Source organism: Capricornis sumatraensis, chromosome 10 (genome assembly GCF_032405125.1).
Source record: "Capricornis sumatraensis isolate serow.1 chromosome 10, serow.2, whole genome shotgun sequence".
Classification (NCBI taxonomy): Eukaryota; Metazoa; Chordata; class Mammalia; order Artiodactyla; family Bovidae; genus Capricornis; species Capricornis sumatraensis.
Window position 1 is genome coordinate 39,702,050 of NC_091078.1, and position 13,645 is coordinate 39,715,694.

The 13,645-nt window shown below is 45.4% G+C and overlaps 1 protein-coding gene across 2 annotated transcripts in view; it reads left to right on the plus strand.

The window, feature by feature from the left end:
• The window catches only part of SIPA1L2 (signal induced proliferation associated 1 like 2), a 117,013-nt gene that overhangs the window by 82,656 nt on the left and 20,712 nt on the right, over positions 1 to 13,645 (plus strand). For both annotated transcript variants that reach the window (XM_068981910.1, XM_068981911.1), the window contains exons 14-16: positions 65 to 289; positions 4,948 to 5,101; positions 7,314 to 7,533. In XM_068981910.1, the coding sequence (XP_068838011.1) occupies positions 65 to 289; positions 4,948 to 5,101; positions 7,314 to 7,533 (599 nt within the window). The remainder of the gene's footprint in view (positions 1 to 64; positions 290 to 4,947; positions 5,102 to 7,313; positions 7,534 to 13,645) is intronic.

Below are 13,645 nucleotides of genomic sequence, written 5' to 3' on the forward strand. Positions count from 1 at the left end.
CGGCGACGTGCCCACACTGCTGGGATCTGATCGTATCACAGCTTCTGTCTGTCTGTTTCCCCAGCGGCTCACACCATTCAGGAAGCCCCTCGGCTCACTGTTCGAAAAGTAGCGGGTCTCTGGATACCTCCAAAGTCTACATCGTGTCTCAGGGCAGTGGTCAACAGGCCCCAGGGCCCATGTCCAAGCCCTACCACAGGCAGGGGGCAGTGAACAAATATATCATCGGCTGGAAGAAATCGGAAGACAGCCCGCCACCTGAGGAGCCTGAAGTGGCTGAGTGTCAGGGGTAAGGTGGTATCTGGTGGCAGCCTTGGTGTCTGGGGCGTGGACTAAGCTAACGTATTTTTTCCCCAGTAGACACAAATCTTCTCAAACAGAATAATTGAGAAACATCTTTGTAAAATTCTTTAAATGTTGGCATTGATGATTGCCTTGAAAAGGTCTCTCTTTCCATGATAACTTTAAAACAGATCTCTGTTCCTCGTTTTTATATTCAAAAAGCTGCCTGCAATAGAAAAATCAGGGTTGTGTGCTAAGTGATGGTGTGAGTATGCTTGCTAAATCGATTCAGTCGTGTCTGACTCTTTTGTGACCCCATGGACTGCAATCTGCCAGGCCACTCTGTCCACTCCAGGCAGGAATACTGGAGTGGGTTCCCACGCCCTTCTCCAGGGAATCTTCCCAACCCAGGGACTGAACTCAGGTCTCCTGCATTGCAGGCAGGTTCTTTACCGTCTGAGCCACCAGAGAGGCCCATGGTGTGAGTTTACATCCTGTAAATAACTAAGGTCAACGACAGTGTGAATTCCCACAAAGCCTGTGTGTTTCCTAAAGGTGCTGTGTGATAGCATGTCCCACAAAGCCTGTGTGTTTCCTAAACGTGTGTGTGATAGCACGAAAGAAAAAAATCCCACCTAATTTTTTAAAAGTTAATTAATCGATTGATTTGGCTGCATGAGGTCTTAGCTGAGCACTCAGGATCTGCGTTGAGGCACATGGACTCTCTAGTTGTAGCATGTAAGCTCAGTATTTGCCACCCTCAGGCTTAGTTGCCCTGAGGCATGTGGGATCTTAGTTTCCCAGTCAAGGATAGAACCTACGTCCCCTGAATTGCACGGTGCATTCTTAACCACTGGCCTTCCAGAAAAGTCTCTATTCCTCCGAATTTGAACATGACTTTGATTTCCCTTTCAGTTGTCACATTTGTAGGGGCAAGTAGGGAGGGATGTTTTGTATCTGTTGAAAAAAAGAAAAGATAAAAAATACTGATAACCAGTTCCATAACATGTGTGAAGACTGCCATGTCTTTGAAGAGACAAAGCAATCACATTTTGAGAATGCAAATCAATGGCCTGGTCAGGGCCATTTATAGTAGCTGGGGATTGCTTATTCTTTGATGTGAAAAAAGTGAAAGTTGCTCAGTCATGTCCAACACCTTGGGACCCCATGGACTACACAGTCCATGGTATTCTTCAGTCCAGAATACTGGATTGGGTAGCCTTTCCCTTCTCCAGGGGATCTTTGAACTCAGGTCTCCCACATTGCAGGCAGACTCTCTACCAGCTGAGCCACAAGGGAAGCCCAAGAACACTGGAGTGGGTAGGCTATCCCTTCTCCAGCGGATCTTCCCGACCCAGAATCGAACCTGGATCTGCTGCATTGCAGGTGGATTCTTTATCAACTGAGCCATCAGGGAAGCTCACATTTTTTAAGGACAGCCTTAAAAATTAACCTTCACAGGCACTAAATGATGACATCAGTCTTTTGCTGTGTTTGCTTATGTCATCAGTGTGAACGGTACACGAGCGCTACAGCTGTCTTCAGAGAGCTCTTCTAGACCTTAAGGTTAGTCCATGAGCTAGGATCACTTTTTCCCTTAAGAAATGACCCCACTTCTTAAACATGTCTAGCATGGTATTGCCTTCTAAATTAAAATTACTTTTAATGCTAAACTTGAACATAGAGGACTTCTCTGGTGGTCCAGAAGTTAAGATTCCATGCTACCAATGCAAGAGGCACAGGTTTGATCCCTGGTTGGAGAATCCCACATGCCATGCAGCAAAACATAGATAAATAAATAAAAGATCATCCTAGATCACTCATTTTTAAAAAAAATAATAGCAACTTAAATAAAATGAAAATTGGACATGCAGTCTTATCTTTTTTTTTTCCAGGAAAAAAAACGTCATGCCAGTAATTGCAAAGGAGTTGTTTAGAAAGAAATTTTTAAGAGATAACCACATGTTATGAACACGTGTTCCTCGGGTCACACTGGCACTTCTGTCTGATAGTCTTCCAGTGCTTCACAGGAGTCCGTTCTGAGGCTCCTATGTTCCACCAGTTATTTGTAGAAGTGCTTTGCACATCATTGAGAGGCCGTATCTTCCCTAAGGGTCTCCTTGAAGAGCCAGGAAAGGGTGAAGGAACCCACTTGGACATTTCTCCCTAGAGAGCCTCACCATTGGTGCATTGTAACACTCGTTTAGCAGCACTGACTTCATAAAAGAGAGCCAGCATGGGGAGTATTGTGAGTAAGGGGTTCATGTCTCTGGAGGGCAGAGGGGTTATTTCCCCTCATCACACCAGCTGGGTGCTGGAACTCGAACCCAGGCCTCCCCCCGGCTCTTCTCATGGGCCCTGCTCATCCTGTCAGATGTATCGTCCATCTAACGCAGACATGGTAATGTGTCATGACTGTGGTCCTCCAGGACTTGCCAACTATATTGAGATTTGTCAAAATAATGTGTTACCACATCACTGAAGGATATACTTTTAAAAAGATCAGCCAAGCATCATGTGTATCCCACTGAGAACTAGCAAATATTTGTGTCTCAATGTACACAAAATATAAACCAGTTGTGCCCCCCTGAAGTTCCTCATGATGCAGAAATTGCCCGTAAAGTTATATTCTGGGGCTTCCCTGGTGGCTCAGTGGTAAAGAACACACTTGCCAAAGCAGGAGACACAGGAAACTCAGGTTCGATTCCTGGGTTGGCAAGATCTCCTAGAGAAGGAAATAGCAGCCCACTCCAGTATTCTTGCCTGGAGAATCCCACAGACAGAGGAGCCTGGCGGGCTACAGTCCATAGGGTCACAAAAGAGTTGGACGTGACTTAGCGGCTAAATAACAAAGTCATATTATAGGTAGGCCCTTGTTGATTATTTTTGTTAATAATATAATCTTATGTTTTAAAGTGCAGCAAAGAAGAGCTGCTTACTGGCTCATTGTTAAGCAGCCGTGAATGTGCGCCTTGAGCACAGTGCAGCTCATACCATCTGCAGACCCTCAGTGTCCCGAGAATACTCTAGATACATGGTCTTGGTCACCACCATGCTGGGTTTACCCACGTGGAGAATTACAGTAGGCATCAGAGATACAAAGCTAATTACATCTGACGTCCCGTTTTCAAGACTACCCCATCTCAGGGAGGAGAGAAAGGGTAGCAGTTACTAACTGTAGTATTTTATAGGCAGTTCACAGATGTATTATTTCACTGCACCACCTGGGAAGCCCACTTACTGATATATCATTTGGTAATTTTAATAAAGTCACTTAAGTTAGCAGAAAAAGCTAGCGATTTTATTCAAAAACATAGGGAAACTGGGATAGTACATTTATCAGCAACTCTAGGTATTACGTTTTCATTTAGCAGTTATTGGTAAGACCCGGGTTTGGGTTTTTCTCCCCTATGTCTTTCCCAGAGTAAATAGGACCTGGAGCTCTTGCATGCCTCCACCCCAAATCTCAGGGCCCACAGCTGCGCACATCTGAAGCCCTCTTCACAAAAACTGCAGGGTCAGTTTTCCCACATGGCTTTTGTGCAGAACCCCTATCCCCCCGGGTCTTGGGTTCTTTTTTAGCTCCGTCTGCATGCCCTGCCATCCTGCAAAGCCGACCAGATCTTCAGTCACATTTAGAGATTTTTATAGTTTCTGCCCCAGTCGCTATTGCTGGTGCTTCCAGCGCCAAAAAGTTTGGGACCCCACACCCAACTCGAGAACAAAGCAAGAGCTGTAGCAACTTCAGATAAATGGTTCATAATGTCGAGCATATCTGTGTGTTTCACATCCTGATAACTTCTCAGCAAGCCGTTCCCCTGCGACGCAACAGCCTTGCTTTAGAAATGGGGTCACCTCTGTGGCGCAGGACGGTGACACAGGTCATCCTCTGTGGCCTGCCTCCCATCACATTTCTGGGTCACATGGCCTGTCCATCTCTGCTGACAGCCCAGCCCCCGGTTCTATACTCACCACGTCTTCAGAAATGTTCCAGACCAAACCTTTCAAAAAATAACTCCCCAGTTTTCTCCCTGGAAGAGGAGCGAAAACAGTAACTCAGCTAGATAGTCTTGTTGTCCATAAATACATTTCTGTACACTGATAAGGGAGGCAGCTTCTTTACTTATTCAAGCGGCTCTGTGAAATTGCTGATAATAAAAATGCTTGGCATGTGCCCAGATCGATTACTCTTCAGTGTCAAGTTCCCCAGGGTCCTGCACGCTGTGTTGCTGGGTGGACGGTGGGGTGTGGTTGTCCAGCCACAAGAGAAAGGCTCTCTGAATTTCCTGAGAAGCACCAGGCTTTCTTCAAAGAACACAGGATAATCTCTGATGAATTATTGAAACTGTGTTTTCTGATACCGATTAGGAAAGGGAACACACAGCCTTGTTTGAAAAGTTGACTCTCTGTTTTCTCATTCAGGGCTTTGGGGATCTGATTTGTCTCTGAATTATTCAGGACCCTAACTCTGCTGTTGAGCTCATTTCACACATGTGAGATGGCATGGGGATCCGGAGGAGATGTGGCTAAAAGGAACCCGCTCAATAATGAAGAGTTGGGTGTGTGTGTGTGTGAATGTGGTGGTCAAAGGTGGAGACTGGATTTTAGTTCATAAGGGTACAGGCACTTTACATATGCTGATGACCTGTCTCAATTTCCTCCCAGGCTGTATGGTGAGATGGACCTGCTGTCCTCGGCAGCTCAGCAGCAAGCAGTTGTGGGAGATACTGTCTCAGAAACTCAGCACGTGCTCTCGAAAGAAGACTTTCTGAAATTGATGCTTCCCGACAGCCCCTCGGTGGAGGAGGGGAGGAGGAAGGTCAGTGACTTTTGTGTAGCTTTGAAGTTACCAGAAACACTAAGGAAACGCCTGAAGAGACGCCAGGATTCCCAGGGCCGTTTTCACGCTGATATTCCACCAGGAAGCAGAGTAAGGCTGAGAGAGGTCAGGAAGGGAGACTTCTGGACGGATAGAGGGAGCTGCAAGCAGGCAGGCCTGGCCTCACCTCTTAGCTGCAAGGACAGTCGGCCATGTGGCGTGTTTTTTTCATTTTTGTTTTTCCTTTTCACCATGTGATTTTCTACGTTGGCTCTGTGATTTGCTTTTTTACCTTTTAGCCATGTGATTTTGTACATGTGACTTAACTTCTGAGCCGAGTGTCGTCCTCTGCAAAAAGGAGGCAATGATAAGTGTACTGCAGAATTTACAGGCTTATAGCAGACATAAGAACCAGCCTCACACGGGACCCATCCGTGACGGGTAGTCAGAAACAGGAGCTGTTGAAACTCACACTGCCTGACTTTTTTGCTCCAGAACTGTACCACGGGTAGGTTCTCTAAGCCATCCTGCTGTGTTGTCGTCCTGTCTCACAAATGGGCAGGAGTTAGGTACTCTGCTGCCTGTTGCTACCATCAGAGTACTTATTGTCCTTATTTGTTTTAGCGTTATTATTAATTGTTACAGTCTCTCAAGCCAATTTGTTAATGTGTAGAAAGTATGAAAAGAACTCACAGGTAATCTAGCCCAATCTCCTCTTTTGGCAAGTAACTGAGGCCCTGAATGGTGACATGTGACGTGCCCATAAGTATTTGGTGGCAGTCAGCAATGGAGTGCAGCCTTCTCCCTGCTAATTCAGCACTCTCTTGTCCAAATGAAAAGAAAAAAGTCGGGCATTGCCGTCTTGACTGTGATCAGCATAAACAGCAAGTCTTTGTGCTCCCCTATCTTCCCTATAATAAAACAATGCTGCAATTAACCTAATTGTGTTCTGAGAGTAACAGTCTAATGAGATGCTACCTCAAAGCTGCTTTAATCTAATGGGTCTGTAATCAAGTTCTGAAGAGCCTGCTGGTCGTGTGTGAAGAGGGAATCCCAGTAGAATTCAACAGAATGAGTCTTTTTTTCTTTTTTTTTTAACTTGTATCCAGTCATGTATATGGTTCTGTATGAGCTTGGGTGCAGGCTGTTGTACCAAAAATGCAAATGCCTTTTCTTTTAATAGGAACGAACTTCTCCTTGACATTTTTTTTTTTTTCTTCTAAGAGAAACTGCCTTCTTTTCATGGTGTAAACTTTGTAGTTCATGCACACTCTGGTTCCCATTCATCAGTTGGACAGCGTCGACAGAATGGAAGGAACACATACAATGGAAATATTTTTAGCCTTGTGGCTGCATTGGCAAACGTAAATCGCTGTTTCTCTATTTGCTTGATGCAAACTTTCTGGCTTTTACTATTATTGATGCGAAAGGAATAAGGAATGTGGTTCAGGATATAGGAGTTAGACACTCAGATTTGATTAAATTTGTCTTGAGTTTTTGACTGCTTGCTTCGCTAGTATGAATTTTCCTTACTCCGTCTATGATTTAACAATACTTTTAATGGTTTCTTTAAATCTGATTATGATTGATTCCTATAACTCAATTTTCAATAACCGTAATAAACTTTTATGAGTGTTACTTTAAGGTGCATAGACAATAAGATTTTCCTGGACTGATACTGTCTTTCTTGAACCTGTTTGTTCTACTTAGAAAGCTGCTCTGTTCAAAAAATTGATATTATTATCTAGATTAGATTGAACCTCACATGTAGGTGATTGGTACAGAAATCACCTAATGTTAAAATGCAGTCATTTCTAATTAAAATCAAGCCACCAGTCAGTGTGGTTTCAAATAACTATTACCTGGAATGGCGACCTTCTGTATTTCCAGAAGCTGCTGTGGCTATGTGGTTATGGAGCTGCCATTTAACATTTCAGAATTAATAAAGCTGTGCATGTCTCTAATTCCTGGTAATATTTCACAGAACGTCAGAGGAGGAAAACACCCAAATCAATAACTGCAGGAAGCCTTTGTGCGTTTGCCTCTGTGACCCGAGTGCCTGGTGTAACATCGCGAGCCACAGCCCTGCGCCTTCCTGGGCACAGCTCAGAGATGCCCACAGGGCAGGTTCAGGACCCACCCGAGTTAGACGAGCTCCACGCTTCCAGCTTTCTGACATCTGTTCTCCTCTCTCCCCCGTGTGAACCCCTAGTTCTCGTTCTATGGGAACCTGTCTCCACGGCGCTCACTGTACCGCACGCTCTCGGACGAAAGCATCTGCAGCCATCGCAGGGGCTCTTCCTTTGGCAGCTCCCGCAGTTCCATCCTTGACCAGGCACTGCCCAACGATATCCTGTTCAGCACCACCCCGCCCTACCACAGCACCCTGCCACCCCGGACCCAGCCTGTGCCCAGTGTGGGGAGCCTACGCAGTGAGTGCCCGGGGTGGACTGCGCCAGCCTCGTGGGCTCTCTGGGGTGGGTCTCTTACAGAAGCTGGGGGGACTTGCTTATTCTTTAATCTATATATATGATTTGGTTGGGTGTTTGGGGTTTTTTTTTTAGTAATTTTTAAAGGTGAAAAGACCCTGATGCTGGGAAACATTGAGGACAGGAGGAGAAAGGGATGACAGAGGATGAGATGGTTGGATGGTATCACTGACTCAATGGACAGGGGTTTGGGTGGACTCCGGGAGTTGGTGATGGACAGGGAGGCCTGGCATGCTGCAGTCCCTGGGGTTGCAAAGAGTCGGGAACGACTGAGCGACTGAACTGAACTGAACTGAAAGGTGATAAAGCCCCAAAGTGAACATTTTTCAAAAGTTAAGCACTACTGCCAATTTTGCAGAAAATTGAAAATCCCACATTAAACATTTTTATTGAGGAAAAAAACTAACCACTCTACTGTAACTGGGCTATTATGTCTATAAAGAAAAAATGTCTAAAATTTGATTCTATAAAGAGAAAATGGTGGCACGGGGCATATTTCCTGGTGGTCAGCATGCAGGGACGAAGGTTGATCTCCTCACCTTCTGTGTCCGCTGCTTCCTAACCTTTAAGACCCGCTGATGGTGATGGTGAGGGTGGCAGCTGGGCAGCAGGATATGTGGGCCCAAGCCCCATCACTTAGATTCTCTGTGTCCAGTTCATTCTTAAGATACTGTTAGCCACAGGTTGACTAGGTACTTCCTAAATGATTTTCCTTCAGATCCTAAAATCTTTCCTTTTTATGTAGTGTAATGGCACCCCACCTGGAAAATCCCATGGATGGAGGAGCCCGGTAGGCTGCAGTCCATGGGGTCGCGAAGAGTCAGACACAACTGAGCGACTTCACTTTCACTTTTCACTCTCATGCATTGGAGAAGGAAATGGCAGCCCACTCCAGTGTTCTTGCCTGGAGAATCCCAGGGACGGGGGAGCCTGGTGGGCTGCCATCCATGGGGTCGCAAAGAGTCAGACACGACTAAGCGACTTCACTTTCACTTTTCACTCTCATGCATTGGAGAAGGAAATGGCAGCCCACTCCAGTGTTCTTGCCTGGAGAACCCCAGGGATGGGGGCGCCTGGTGGGCTGCCATCTATGGGGTCACACAGAGTCAGACACGACTGAAGCGACTTAGCAGCAGCAGCAGCAGTTCCTCATTAACATGTCAGTGTTGAAGGGTGGTTTTTTTTTTTAACATTAGTTAGCTTTATTTTCTTTGTTCCTAGTTAATTTCTGTTGTGTAGAAAGAATGAGGATCTAATCAAATATATCTGTCATCAGGGTTTTTTTTGTTTTGTTTTTTGAATTTCATCATAGAAAGCATTATCTTTAGAATCCTTTAGAACCAATTTGAACCTCATAATACACATGTAAATCCCAGGCTAAATGACATAAAAGCTCTAATAATCTTTCTAATGTTTAACATAATTAGGAATGAACCTGGTCTCATAAAATTCTTAATCTATTTCTTTAAGTAACATAATATCCTGCTTGTTATGAAAAGTCCTTTTGCCCAAACTGGAGAAACCTTTATACTCTTTCTTGATAAAGATATGAAGGTCAGACAGACATATTCTAATACCCTAATATTTCTGCAAATATGTGTCCTTTTTTGTAAATAGATGACTTAAATGGCCTCCTAAAAGCTTTCCTGAAACCAGTAAAACTATGTTCTTGCACATGTTATATGTTTCACTTGCAATGCTTGAGGTGTGATGGTGAAATCTACAGGATAAATGTTAATATAGTTCTCACATTCTCGCATTCATTTGCTTCCTCGTGGAGAAAGCACAATTGGTCCTTAAACATCACAGATTTGAACTGCAGGAGTCCACTTACACACAGATTTTTTCCAGTGTGAATATCACAGTCATGTATGCTCTACGGTTGGTTGAATCAGGGGATGTAGCACCTCGGATATAGGGGCCAACTATACAGTTACACACAGATTTTCTATTGCATGGGAAGTCCACACACCTAACCACCACATTGCTCAAGGGTCAACTGTATATCCTCTTTTTTGTTTGCCGTTTTTTCTTAATAAGCATTACTTACTTAGGGCCATCTTAGTGTCACAGCAAAAGTGAGCAGAAGGCACATAGATTCCCACGTACACAGCCCCTATCCGCCACAGGCACAGTCTCCCCATCAACACCGCTCATCATGGGGTGCGTTACAGGACGTTGACGCATCTTCATTACCCAAAGCGCATAGCTTTCGCTAGGGTTCACTCCTGTCATTCATCCTATGAGTTTGAACAAACGCATGACGACACATATCTACCATTATAGTATTATACAGGATGTTTTCATCTCCCTAAAACTCCTTTGTGCTCGCCCTGTTCATCCCTGTCTCCTGACTCCTGGTAATCACTGGTCATTTTACGTCTCCATAGTTGTATTCTTTCCAGATTGTCGTATAGTTGAGATCGTGCAGGAGATAGCCTTCCCAGATTGGTTTCTTTAGTATCTCACTTAGTAAAATGCATCCAGTGTTCCTCCCTGGCTTTCCACGGCCTGATAGCTCACTTCCTTTTAGTGCTGACTACTGTGCTATTATCTAGATATGCCAATTTATTTCTCCACTTACCTACTAAAGAACTGTATTCTTTTTTTACTATGTTCAAAGGCACAGTTGAAAACAGGCAGGAGAGACTGTTCACTATTCAAGGTTAAAGCTGCCTGACTTGAATTCATTGCCTACTCCTCTAGGAAAAGCGGTGAGAATGGCCCTTGCTGTTTGCTCTTCTCAAGTGAGATCTTCCCTGGCCATGTTGTTGCTGTTGTTTTAGTCGCTAAGTGGAGTTCAACTCTTTGTGACCCCGTGGACGAAAGCCCACCAGGCTCCTCTGTCCATGGGATCTCCCAGGCAAGAATGCTGGAGTGGGTAGCCATTTCCTTCTCCAGGGGATCTTTCAGACCCAGAGATCTAACCCATCTCTCCTGCCTTGGCAGGCAGCTTCTTTACCATTGAACCATCAGGGCATGTGATTCCTCCAATTTCTAAACTTAACAACCTACTCAGAAAAAAATTCTGTGAGTTTGATGGATAGAATGACAAAATGTCAGTAAGGCAGCTGGGAGTAATTTGAATTAGTATGTCTTCTCCCCAAAACTTGTGACTCTCTCCTCCCTTCCCACCAAGAGATTCAGCTCTAAGGACCTGGTCATCTTTGGGAAGATGCTCACCCCTGGGACCCCTGACTCCCGCTGGTTACCGCATTGTGGGATGACCTGTGTGGTTATCTCTGTTGTGTCTACTCAAGGCAGATATCCATCATCCTTTGCCTTCTGTGACTTCTAATCACTCAGCTGAGCCCCAGTAAGTAGATCTCTCTCTGAGAGTAGTTCCAACAGGCTGACCCTGGAACACACTAGAGAGTGGACACATGAAATCTTGTGCCCAGCAGACATCTTGAGCAAGAAACGAGGACTACTTGGGGTTGCCTAGGAGTTTCTCTTAGTTTCAGAGACTTAGCTTCACGTCTTGGATCGGAAGTTAGGTTAGTGCTGCCAGGGCAGGTAGCACCAGATATTTAAATAGGAACAGCGGTGGAGCTAGAGTATGCAGAAGGCACGTGTATTCTCCTGAAGTCTCACCATCATTACTCCTGCAAGCATCTGACCTTCTGCTCATAGAGACTCGTTTGGATCTGGTTCCTAATTTGGACCAAGGACAGTGTGAGGAAGGGTTGGCAAACCTATCTTTTCACAGTGAATCTCGTGAGACCTCATCGCTGTCTCTCTTCTCCATGTAATTACCAGTCACAAGCTTCTCCTTCTGATAGCTTTAGCTTCTCCATGTCTCAAAATTGGGCCTGTCTCAGAATCTTTCTTCTCCTGAGACCAGGATCTTAATCCAGCCTTGGGAGACAGATGACACTTAATAGGCACATTCTAGGTGCGATTCATGTCACAATTCATATATATTTCCTAGGTGGGGGAGGACCCTGAATGTGCTGTATCGTTCTGTCTTCAACTTGGAGGTACAAAAAAATGACTTGCTCGAACAATTGAAAAAACTCTGAGATGTTTCTGCATTACATTTAGGGCCTTTGTTTCCATCACTGGTTTCAGAATAAAATTCCTTTAGTGGGCCAGGTAGAAAAAAAAAGTGGAAAATTTTGACACACAGTTCACAGGTCCCAAAGCCAAAGATACCGAAAGGTGTTCATAGGATCTTTCTCCTCCCAGACCACGTGGTTATCTGGCTTCACTCAATGCAGTCCCAAGCATTGGCAGGTTTAGAGCGTGTTTAAAGAGAACTCATGATTTTTTATGGAATATATGAAACCCTAGAAATCTGCATAGGTAGGTAGACAAATAAGAATTCTTAAATTTTGGAAAAGAAAAAGAGTATTAGGTTCTGTGTGTTCCCACATCCTATAGTTGTGACACCTAAGCCCCTCACAAAGGATGATCCGTGAAGTTTAAAAGGCATGAGGAAGATTTAATAGAAGTAAAAGAATAATTTCCTTTTAATTTAATAGCCACTTAAGATGCCGTAGACCCCAGCAGGAGACTCAATGTGTGTGGCCCTCGCTCGCCCCACAGACAGTGTCCACAGACATTAGAGGCAGGGTGTTCTCTGACTCCATGTGGCATTTCTTTCTCTATTTCAAATGTTCTCTGTCTCCCCTATAATGAAGAGCCCTCGGTTTCTGGAGAGTAATTGTGAAACCACAGCTATTTGACCACCAGGAAATGCTGTCAGGAAGGCTCTTCAGCATTTATAACAGCAGCAGTAAAGTCAGATTTAATAGATGGCCCCCGAGATTTCAGGGTCGGGATAAAAAACAGGAAGCCACACAATCAATGTCCAGGCCAGAGAGCGGAGGCCCAGGCAGCGCTGCCTGCACTTCAGCCGTCTTTCGGAAATCATGACTCCCTTCCTGGGTCGGCCAGGAGAGCAGCAGGGACTCCAGAGTAGCGCTGGCTTGAGAGCACTGGCCCAGAAGTAGCAGGCTTCGGCACCTAAGTCACGCCTTGTCCTCCCCATCTGTAAAGCCCAGGGAACAAGCTGGTGACACCTGCTGTGGTTGCACCAAGCACAGGGGCTAGCTCCTGCGTGTGCTTCCCCAGGCTGCAGAGCAGCAGCTGCAGGACTCACCTGCTCCTTGATGGCTCCTCAAGGGCGGAACCCACATCTTGCAGGATATTCCGTCCCTGGCTGCTGGGGATATGGTACCTGCCGGGACCTGGAATACAGCGGGTGCAGAGTAGGCATCCCCAGGGTGAACCTAATGTCAGTTTCAAATATTATAAAGAACTTTTGGGGGTTTGAAGCCTTACCCAGTTATATGATTTTCCAAGCATTAGAAAAAATTAGGTATTTTAAAAAATTGTTTTATATTTATTTTTATTTATTTTTTACAGTAGGTCCTTGTTGATTATTTAAAATAATTGGTGCTTTTCAGGCTTCCCTGGTGGCTCAGTGGTAAAGAATCCACCTGGCAATGCAGGAGACAGAGAGATGTGGGTTCGATCTCTGGGTAAGAAGATCCCCTGGAGGAAGGGCATAGCAACCCACTCCAGTATTCTTGCCTGGAGAATCCCATGGACCAAGGAGCCTGGCATGCTACAGTCCGTAGGATCACAAAGAGTTGGATGCTACTGAAGCAACTTAGCATGCACACATCCCTTCTTTCCTGGTTCTCCATCAGAGTTGGAGAAGGTTCAAAGGATGTCCTGGCTTTGCCTGTGGCTGTGACGAGCCCTGCTGTGGGATTGCGGGGCCCACTCACCCACACCTCACTCACTCTGGGCAGAAGCTTCTGACCACAAGCTTCAGATTTGTGCCGCATAAAATCAGAGCCAGGTCTCCTTTGTCGGTTACCCCGCTGGGCTTTTGGGAAAGATGCTCTTTGAGCCCACAGAGCGATAGGGACAGGACGCAGGTACGATGGACTCTAGCGCAGCACTGCTCTCTCCCTGCGTTTGGCCCTTTTCCTGTCTCTGCTGTTTTTTCCTTTCTGCCTGGCTCCTGCTAGAATAGCAGTCCCCAGCCTTTTTGGCACCAGGGACTGGTTTCATGGAAGACAATTTTTCCACGGACCAGTGG